Raw genomic sequence first — 11589 nt, 5'->3', positions numbered from 1 at the left:
GACAAGGGGTATGAAGTTTTTAATTTTGGTAACGGTGACAGCCGGGTGTAGGGTGTTAGAAGACATGGCCAGAGATGAAATAAGAAGGTACGATCGAACAAAAAAAAATTGGGAGAGGGTTGAGAAGGTGACGGCAGGAGAGATTTAGGGTTAGAGGTTGAAAGCTCTTGATACCATGTAGAAGATTATGGATCAATGTTTGCCTTTCCTTCTCATTGATAATCAATATAAATACACAATACAATCCCAATATTATGGGAAGAGATAATTGCAATTGATTACAAACTATATCATAAAATACATAAATAATATTCTTATAATATATTCCATTAATAGCAACGCTTTAATTCTGCTTGGGATGATTTTACCATCAAATTCTAAAAGTAGTTGTAAGAAGGGGAAAGGACAAGGCTATGTGTATATTCTATAGTAATTTTAGTTTACAAATCACCGAGTATATCTTTTACATGTCCTTTCAAATTATTTATCATAAATCAACATTCAAAAAAAATTAAAGCGTTATTGTTAGTTGAACATATAAGTGTCCTTATTCATGATCATACATCGGAAAAGGTCGCACATACTAGAAATCCATAAAGTGTCGATGAACCTAACATATATGACATAACTCAGCCACAACCATTAATGTTGACCTGAACCATGTAAACAAGTCCTACAAGATTACATGTATAGGCGCACATCTGGCAACCTTTGGAATGGTATAGCAACAAGTGGTTTTCTTTTCTTTAGTGTAATGCCAAATTTTTCCGTAAGGTCATGGTCTTCACCTTTGGGCAAGTTCCAGTCAAACGAATGCAAGAGCGAAGCCAAGATAAACATGAGCATTTTCTCAGCCAATGAAATACCCGCACACATTCTTCTCCCTGATCCAAATGGGAAAAACTTCATATCATTTCCATTGGTATCACATTTGCTCTTGAAGAACCTCTCGGGATTGAATTCCAAGGGATTGTCCCAGTATTGAGGATCCCGATGGATTGACCAAACATTTAGAAATATTGTACTACCTTTTGGGATTTTGTATCCACCTACCATGCATTCCTTTCTTGGTGATCGGGGAATTAGGAAAGGAAGAATAGGATACATGCGTAATGTTTCCTTAATCGTTGCATATAGGTATATTAGTTTTGGGAGATGAAATTCTTCAACAACGTTGTTAAGTCCCACAATTTCTGCTAATTCTTCTTGAAGTATTTTCATTACGTTGTGATTATGCATAATACTTGCAATGGCCCATTCTATGGTTGTTGCAGTTGTTTCTGTTCCAGCAATCATAATGTCCTAGCATAGTACACTTCAATAATTAGTAATATGACTCAAGATGCTGCATATAGTGTCTATATGTAGGAAGGTAAACGAGCCGAGCCGAACTGAGCCTCTATTCGAGTTCTGTATCTAAAGTTTGGGCTCGTGAGTATTTTTTTAAGCTCAAGCTATGCTAAAATCATTTATTCTTTATTAATTAATATATATACATTTATAGTATTTTTTTATAAATATTTATATTGTAATTTTCATATACAACATAATATATATCATTTAGTTATTATTATCAAGATTATTTTTAAATTAATAAATGTTATATAAATAAACATTTAATACGTTAACTAAAACTTATATAGGGAACCGCTAGAATGAGAACCACCTCGAGTTGTAAGAACCGTGAGAACCACACCGTACGGGGCGAGGTGGACCAAATTTTTTTTTTCAAAAACGTAGATGCATGTATTATAAATACATTCATCAAAAAAATTTTTAAAAAAATGTCGTGCGTGTAGTTTTTTACAGCACAAGTTTGTGGTTTACGAGTTACGTAAATTTACGGAACTCATAAACCACAAACTTGTGGTGTAAAAAACTACACGCACGACATTTTTTTTATAATTTTTTTTACGAATGTGTTTATAATACATGCATCTACGTTTTTGAAAAAAAAAATTGGTCCACCTCGCCCCGGATCAAGTAGTTCTCGCGGTTCTTACAACTCGAGGTGGTTCTCATTCTAGCAGCCCCCAACTTATATATATATATATATATATATATATATATATATAGGACAAAGATCCGTTAGGAACCACCCTTTATTGCGAGAACTGCGAGAACCAGTGTGAACACAAACAGTAATACCTAAAAAAATCTAAAAAACACCCAAAAATTTTTTTTTTATTTTTTTACTATTTTTTATATAAAAATCGCTACTTTTAGTATCCAAAAAAAATTTTTTTTAAATTTTTTTTTTTATAAAAAAACATTTTTTTGGCTACTAAAAGTAGCGATTTGAACATAAAAAATAGTAAAAAAATAAAAAAAAATTTTTAGATTTTTTTTTTTAGATTTTTTGGGGGTTTAGTTTTTAGGATTTTAGCTTGGGGGGGGGGGGGGGGTTAGGTTTTTTTTAGGTTTTTTGAGGGTTTTAGTTTTTAGCATTTAGCTTGAGGGGGGGGGGGGGGGTTAGGTTTTGGGGGTTTGGGGGTTTGGGGGGGGGTTAGGTTTTTTTTTGGGGGGGGGGGGGGGGGTGGGGGGGTTTAGGTTTTTGGGGGTGGGGGTTAGGTTTTTTTTAGCTATTTTAGGTTGTGTTCACATTGGTTCTCGCGGTTCTCGCAATAAGGTGGTTCTCGCATGAAATTTACCCTATATATATATATATATATATATATATATATATATATATATATATATATATATATATTTAGAGAGAACGATGAAAAGCGTGAGAACGGTGAGAACGATTTTTGTGGTGACATGTGGCATTGATGCTAAATTACACTAAGGGGTAATATTGTCAAAAAACACACTCACATGAACTGGGTGTTCAAATAAAACCCCATAAAAACACCGAGTTCAGAAAAACGCCATGAAAATACACAGTTAAAAACGCCATAAAACACCTAGTTCAGAAAAACGCCATGAAAAAACTCAGTTGAAAACGCCATAAAACACTAGGTTCAGAAAAACGCCATGAAAATACCTAGTCAAAACGCCATAAAAACACCTAGTTCAGAAAAACGCCATCAAAATACATAGTTTAAAACGCCATAAAACACCCGGTTTAGAAAAACTCCATAAAACTCAGTTAATTTTTTTTTCGAAAAGTATATCAATAGTATACTCGTTGGAAAGATAAAAAAACGCTGAGTTTTATGGTGTAATTTTTTTCGAAAAATAATCACGTATAAAAAAGTTATTGTCGTTTAAATATGATAGGGGAAAATGTCATGTGATTAGTATATGAACCTTTGTTTATATCTTCCTATTTTACCCCTCCTAGTAGTTCCAAGGCCCCTATTATTTACAAAAAGGCCACCGCATCAATCTCAGATACAAACCACTAAGATCTTGTTGCCGAGAATCGTTCTCACCGTTCTCACATTTTGAGACGTTCTCTCCTGATCTTGTTCCTATATATATATATATATACATATATATATATATATATATATATATATATATATATATATATATATATATATATATATATATATAGTAGGCTCGTTTATACTCACGAGCTGACTGGAGCTTGACAAGTGAACTCGGGGCCGGGCTCAAGACATTTACTAAACAAGCTTATTTTTTTGGCTTGAGCTTGTTTAAGCTCGACTCAATTCTGGCTTTTAGTGAGCCAATCTCGAGTAGATTACGAGCTACTGGGCTCATTTACAACCCTTGTAAATATTATAGATTTTTTGAAAATAAGTTTTTTCATTATAATGGGTAACTCGTACTGAACCTACTTTTAAATCTACATCAATGTCCACCATGGGTAACCCTTAGCTAGTTGTGGAGAAACACCTTTGCTACACTCCTTAATACCGCTAGACTGCAAGAACTTGGTTTTTGAAAATAAGTTTAACCTCTTGTGCACGGAAACTAGACTATTTGTTGGTGCTTTAGTTGATTTAATTAGTTACCAAGAATAAATTTTACCAGTAGAAGTACCTTTATTTGAGTCATGTTAAGCGATGTTGTATCTTTTTGGTCCATATGACTTAATAAGATTTGTAAAAAATCTTTCTTTCCTTCACACTGCTGCTCTCCATCTTGTGACTCTTTTGAGTTGGATTCGATTCGATCTTTAATTATGCTAGTGAAAATTTGATCCAACTTGTTACGTTGCTTCTTCATGTCCCGCTCGATCCCTTGTAGATCAAACCATGCAAGACTCGGGAACACATCAGACAAATTCACTAGTCCAAATATTCGAACAATGTTTGAAGCCGCTATATCTAGGTCAGCCGCAAGATTGTCATTTTTCTCCCCCTTATCTGATATGTTTTCCCAGATCATTCTTGTTAGGAGGTTCGTCTGTGTAGAGAAAGCAATATCTCGAATATTAACCGTGGTACCAATTTTTCCAAAAATATTTTTGATTGTTTTTCTAACTTCGTCCCTTCGAAGAGAACGACTTGCTTCAAGACTCGTTTTGCTTAGTATCTTATGAACAAATATCTTTTGAAGCTTACGCCAATTGTCATTGTTGTTGGAAACTATTATATCTTGGCCTCCATAAGACATTTCTAAGGCTGCTATCGTCTGGTCACGGTGACAAAAGGCCTCATCTTGGTCACGCACCACCACCTTTGCTAACTCTGGAGTATTTATTACAACATGAAGCTTGCTTCCCAACTTAAACATGAAGATGGGGCCATAGGTGTGAGCCATGTTGGTGAACTGTGTGTGCAAGTCTGTATGACGAAGAAACGGGAGGTACCCAACAATTGGCAATGAACTGGGACCTGGTGGCAATGATGGTGCACTATTTGATGACTTTGAAAGTTTGAACTTGTACCATAAAATTAACAAGATCAGTACAGAAATGGTGACAAGTAACACTGTTAGTTGGGCCATTTTTGTAAGTGATTGAAGGTTATTACAATAATGTAAATGCACGGTACATTTATAGCCAACTGCCTGGGTCAATAGGTTCATGCATGCTAAGGGGGTCGGGGCGCCCTGTGTTTGGCCCCGATGACGCGTGAAAAAAAAAACACCACTGCCACCCCATATTATCACGCGTCAATATTACAACGCGTGCAACTTTTGACGCGTTAAACTTTCAAATTTCGACTGTTTGTTTGTGTTGACCGTTGTTTTTGACCGTTGCTTAACTAAAAAAAACCTTAAACAATCTATATATTTCACCCAAACCAAAACACAAACATATACACACATATTCTACATATTTCACAAATGGATTTTCCTACGACTTCGACGTTTCCGATGGACAGTGATAGCGATAGCCAATCGTCTACCGACAATGAGATGGTTGAATTTTTCGAGTCGGTGTATAACGAACTTGAAGCAAGTTCGCGCTGCCCAAAGAAGAAAATGGTGGATCGTGATCGTATACATGCCAACGAAGTGTTAATGAACGATTATTTTGTGGAGAATCCGGTCTACAATGCCGAAACGTTTAGAGATTGGTTTCGTTTACCAAAAGAATTATTTTTAAAGATTGTTGGAGACATTGAAGCAAACGAAGAATGGTTTCAAGAAAGTTAGGACGGGAGGGGCAAATGAAGTTTCACGCCGATACAAAAATGCACATCCGCCATTCGCCAACTAGCGACAGGTAACCCTCCCGATCAATTTGATGAATACTTAGCTATGTCTGACAGAACTTCACGTGAGTGTTTGCAATTTTTTGTAACGTGGTCATTAGATTGTATGGTAAAGAATTTTTACATAAACCAACGAGACACGAGATCTCACGTATTTACGCCGCACATGAGGCTAGATGGCATTTTCCAGGGATGCTCGGTAGCATCGATTGTACACATATCGAATGGAGAAATTGTCCAAGTGAGTTGCGAGGGGCGTATGTTAGGGGTGACGACAAAAGACCAACCACCATACTTGAAGTGGTGACATCGAATGATTTATGGTTTTGGCATTCATATTTTGGTGTTCCAGGTTCAAACAACGACATAAATGTTTTGCACACGTCGCCATTGTTTCAAACCGTAACGGATGGTACCACAACCTTCTGTCCATTCCATGTTAACGGAAGATATTACATACGAGCCTTTCTTCTTGTGGATGGTATCTACCCATTGTTTTGGTCAAAAATTACCGAAGCAATTAAGTGATCAAATTAGTTAAGTGAGGTAGTGTGCTAAGAATGTGTGTTGAAAATATGCTAACTTAATTGTTTGCAAAAACAGTTATCTGGATACGACTCAGGATATTGAGCTGTATCTACAATCAAACAATGAGCAAAAATGTAAAGGATGACACGGGATGTACAAGGAAAGCCCTTGATCAATCTAGATCGCCGGCACAAAACCTCGGGAGCTGACAATCGCAGCTGCCTTGTTCTTCTTATTACTTCAAATGTCAGGATACAGTGCAGGATATGATTTGGATCGACTAAGTGTTACAATGCAATTCGAATACAAGTGTAAGTGTGTTGTGAGTGTTTGCAGCTAGAGAGAAAGAGAGTTCGAGAGATCGGTTGTGTTCTTATCTGATCCGATCACTCCTATTTATAGTAAAATGAAACTAACTAACTATCCTATAAATCCGGGATATATGGAATATTCCCTTTGTGAACGTTGTAGTCCACGTCTTCCGGCTTCAACGTCCATAATTCAACAGATTTGCCCGAGTCTCATGGAGAAGAAGTCCACTTGAACGTTATAGACTTGCCTCGTTTACCTACACGTGAATTAATTAGTTACCACCGGGATATCATATCAGGATGTTACCAATATCCTGATCCGGTATCCTGGTCACAACAAAAGAAACATAGTCAGAATATTAGTCAGGATATATGAGCAGAAAACCACCCATAACACCCATCATGGTCTGTTTTTCTGAAAGCTCCTTCATTTCTTATCGAGGCTAAAGAAAAGGCATTCAAAAGGTTGCAAGAATCGGCAAGAAAAGATGTTGAGAGGGCTTTTGGTGTTTTAAAGGGTAGATGGGGCATACTAAACCGACCGATTCGTGTGATGAATAAGAAATCAATACATAGCATAGTATATGCATGTATCATATTACACAATATGCTAATCAAAGAAGACTGGCGTGCAATATCTCTAGATTGGGTGTCGGATCCTCCTACACAAGTTCCCGTTCCTGAAAATATCCAACAAGACTTGCGTGATGAAGAAATTCACTTTCGGTTGAGATACGATTTAATTGAACTTGCAGGTTCTTCAGGTTGGAATTTCCTGATTCGGACAAGGAGTGGATTTTCTTTATGTATGTTTTTATTTTTATTGTAGTCCAAAATATTTCTAGAAATATTGTTTTTAATTTAAATGAAATTTATAATTTATAATTTTATTTCTTTATTGTTAATTTATTTTAAAAACAAAAAAAAAGGTTGTGAGTGATGGAATTTCATCACAAGTGATGGGCATTTTCACTAAAATCCATCACTAGGAATGAAATAATGCTTGATGACACAGCGGAATTTGATTGGAAGTTATGAGTGAGTGATGAGTGATGAGTGATGGGCGCCCCTACCCCCCTAATTATTTTTCATATGAAAATCGAATATTCCAATAAATGGGAACCAAGTTAGTATTTGAAAATTATGATAATTTAATTGAACTGTAAGTTGTTACATTCGGTAACGGGGTAGGGGCGCCCATCACTCACCACCCACTCATCACTCACAACATCCAATCAAGTTCCCCCACATCATCGATCTTTATTTCATCACTAGTGATGAATTTTAGTGGAAATGCCCATCACTCACCACACCCAACGATTTCCCTCAAACAATCACGCGTGATGGTGGCCACGCGTGCTTAAATCCATGAGTGATGAGAAGGAGTGGCGGTGGTGTATCACTTGCTATAACTCGTGATGGTGGTGGTATAACGGACCGCCCCGGGACCCTTATTAGTGCGTTTCTTATGTAAAATAAGACGTGACTTTTTAACATGATATCTCATAATTATTTTGCATAGTTAGCATTATCTATATATTAAATTTCATGGGCCATGAATAGTAACAAAATTTCATGTTATTTTATTTATTTTACTATTATATTATTTTAAACATATTTTATTTTTCTTTTATAGCTTTTAAAGCATGATGTTTGGTAAAATTTCGAATATGGCATTATAACATACTTATTTTATCTGCATCTTGATATAAATTTTACTCAAAACTGAGTTGTGACTAGCAATGTACAAGTGAGCAAAACAACATTATGTCATCAAAGTTGTCTCAACTCTTATGCCTTAGTATTTTTATATAAAGTAACGTCGTTTAGCATTTTAGTTATATTAATAATATGATATAATGCTTTGTAAAACTTCAAATTTACCGGTGCGACGTTCTTACTCTTATCGATGTTTCGATCAAAGTTTTATTTGTCAAATATAATCAGTTTTTTTGTTATCTACCGTAAGGAACCGTATGCATATAACATAGGTACCGGTATCGCCATTTGTTTTTTTTTTCTGCTTATTTTGTTGACATAAAGCAAGTGTTAATATCTTCCTGGACATATGTCTTTCGATTATCGAGTGCCGGTATCATATATATACTATAATGAACCGAACTGATACCGACCGAATATCCGATGCAACGTGCGGAAATATCCACTAGTTAATGTTATATATGGAGTTTGTCAAAGTTACACCTCTTAAATTTTCATTGTACCCTTTATCAAAACTATTGTGAGAAAGCTTTGAGCTAACGACCAATAAAATCAATACACAATTATATATACATAACATGGCTTCCAATAGATTGGAGCCAGAAGAACAGACACACCTCTAGATATAAGCATTAACAATAATATACATAAATGACAGGAATATCCCTTGGTGGTGGCTGGCGGTGGTTTAACATTTGTGCTACTTGGCACAATTTTACGAACATATTTAACCTATTAATTACTGTTATACCTCTTTTACTTAAGAAAAACTATATTTTTCACGTGCATATTTTTATGAACGTGTCGGTATAAATTCGATTTGCTAGAAACGAGTGAGGTCAAATATAATACATTTTCATTTAAAAAAAATTTACGTTCATATTTTTATGTACGTTTCCGTATAAATTTGAGTTGGTGTATGTTTAGACGTACACTTTTTTGGGAAACAAGTTAGGTGATGTTTTGTAAATTTTGTTTCGAACCGAGTTGGGTAAAATTGTGGTTTCTTTTTTCCCCGTTTTTTAAAAGCTCTAAATAATCTTTTTTGATTATACAGGTCAGCTTTTGCGTTATATCCGTTACATTTTCTATGTAAGACTCGGGTCACATATAATGGGTTATGATTGTACAGTATAAATTTGATTTACTTTAAGCTTTGATCTAATCGCAATGCTTCTATAAGTTACACTGAGTTCAATTAAATATGTTAAAACGCATGTTTTCATATGGTTAACGTATCACATAACCCTTGGACTAATTCATTCGATGTTTGCTTGCGATGTACCGTGCCGCAACGCGCACAGGTATTAAATCTAGGTAATATTTAATAAACATGTTTTTTTATATCACGTTCTTAACACCCCCAAAGTCAAAAAAAAAAAAAATAGCGTTCACAATTTTTCTTTGACAAAACCTGCTAAATAGTCCATAATAGAGTCTAGTAAACTGAATAGCACTAGATCCTAGCTTTCTTTGACAAAACCTGCTAAATAGTCTATAATGGAGTCTAGTAAACTGCATAGCACTAGATCCCAGCGAAACGAGTCTAATTGTTAGGGTGCAAACGAAGTAAACATAATTTAATAGATGGTATTAACTAATACTAGAAAATTGCCTTGTGCGTTGCCGCAACGTTTAAAAAAAGTTTATGACTTTTAATTTAATAGATGGTATTAACTAATACTAGAAAATATACATAAAAATAAGTACAAATATGTATTATATATGACTCGACTTATTTTTGAAAAAAATAAAAAAAAATTTACCGTAAAATGTGGACCAACTGAAAATGTACACAATAATAAGAATAAGAACATATTATATTTGACCCCGCTCATTTTTAGGGAAATTTCCGTCGAAATGTAGATTGGCTTAAAACTCAATTACAAAGTTTTTAGAAATTTAAAGGGTTGTAAGTATCAATGTTGAAAGTTGATAAGTAAAAGTATAACAAAGCTTATAGCACTGTTCTCCAAGTTTGATAATTGTATTATACGAGTTGATGTTAATCCGCGCGTTGCGGCGTTATGTTCAGGGATGACGTCACTCTATGCAAAAAAAAATAAAAAAAACTAAATTTGAAGGCAGTTTTGGTTACGTGTGTTTGTACTTCGGTCACTTGTACACTACAAGAAAAAAAAATCATTCATGTTTGATCCATTCGATTTGAAAATATAAACATGTCATACTAACATCTTCAAAAAACTATAGATTTGAGTGACAAAATAAGATAGTGGGTGTCACTTTATACATAAGAAAAAGAAAGAGTACAACAATTTAAAGTAAGCACATTGCAAGGGTGTACTTGAAATTTTATTAAATAGCGTATGTTAAAAGTTATAAGAGAAAAATCAAATATACTCAAAAGTTATAATAATAATAATAATAATAATAATAATAATAATAATAATAATAATAATAATAATAATAATAATAATAATAATCAACATATAAAATATAAATAAACGAGATTTAAAACTTTGCCGCTCGAAAACCCAACTTCATGCCAGCAAAACTTTCCAACTCTTTTCACGCGTGATTAGCTTTCCTTATACGACCTCTATGAACCTGGTCCTCGTTCGAGAACTCATACATGCTTATTTGATCACTGATGAGGTTACGTGCAAAGCACCGGACCGAGCATCATCTACCTCGAACTGGCCATCATCCGTCAAGGTCCGAACGCTAGTCACCGAAGGCAGGACGCCACTAGATCGAACCGAACGGCCTAGTAGGTACGATCGGCATAAAGGATCATCCCTAACTAACCTAGGGCCACAACTCTAACTAGCTGACAATGACAGGTTCGACCATAACTACCCCGCCACATCAGCATACCCAAAAGGTATAAATACCCCACTTAAAGCTCCAAAAAGGGCTAATCACTACTTTCTTTCTCTAACTCTCCTTCTTTCTCACTGACCTACTCCACATACTCTGATACTTATTCTCACGTCCGAGCTTAATCACAGAGAGGCCCCCCTCCCTGTGATGAGGCTAAAGGTGTGTTTCTTTTCCTTGTTGTGATCTTTCAGGTTGCAGCAAAGACTTCTGAGACTCTATTTATGATCAGCTCGGACAAACTGGTAATTAAGTCTTCAGTGGCGCCATCCTCTCGAATTCACTAAGCTCAAAATCTCCAAATTGCCTCGTGTAACAAGCTATGGCTTCTTCTATTCCGACTTTCGAAGATATCATAGCAGGAAATACCACATCCGTAGTAGTTGTCTCCGCAACCCCTACGGATTCTGTTGTTTCTCATGGTCCAATAATTGCTCCTTTGACCATGAGCTATGTGATCTCCACCTCAGTCACTGCTCCAGCCTCTGCGGCTTCACCTGAGTTTGACAACGCGTTTCTGTTACGAAACGTAGATCTCCTACGATAGCTTAAGCAGCAGTAGCAATGTGATGAGATGTTGCAGAATCTCCGATCTGACTTATTTGGGAGTG

General features: G+C 35.5%; 1 protein-coding gene across 1 annotated transcript; it reads right to left on the bottom strand.

The window, feature by feature from the left end:
* Positions 1-525: 525 nt before the first annotated feature.
* LOC110873735 (geraniol 8-hydroxylase) lies at positions 526-4866 on the bottom strand. Its single transcript, XM_022122735.2, has 2 exons — positions 3958-4866; positions 526-1302 (listed from the first exon to the last, which is right to left on the bottom strand). The coding sequence occupies exons 1-2, from the start codon at positions 4864-4866 to the stop codon at positions 682-684; spliced, it is 1530 nt and encodes a 509-aa protein (XP_021978427.1). The 3' UTR covers positions 526-681.
* Between the last annotated feature and the right edge of the window lie 6723 nt (positions 4867-11589).

Source organism: Helianthus annuus, chromosome 8, assembly GCF_002127325.2.
Source record: "Helianthus annuus cultivar XRQ/B chromosome 8, HanXRQr2.0-SUNRISE, whole genome shotgun sequence".
In the NCBI taxonomy this organism is placed as follows: Eukaryota; Viridiplantae; Streptophyta; class Magnoliopsida; order Asterales; family Asteraceae; genus Helianthus; species Helianthus annuus.
Note: the sequence above shows the minus strand (reverse complement) of the source record. Positions and strands in the feature narration are given on the sequence as shown.

Excerpts from the sequence above, each read along its gene's own strand:
- LOC110873735 (XM_022122735.2), bottom strand. The coding sequence starts at position 4,866 with ATGGCCCAACTAACAGTGTTACTTGTCACCATTTCTGTACTGATCTTG. Across the intron at positions 1,303-3,957 it reads TTAACATGACTCAAATAAAG|GACATTATGATTGCTGGAAC; the intron begins GTACTTCTACTG and ends GTACTATGCTAG.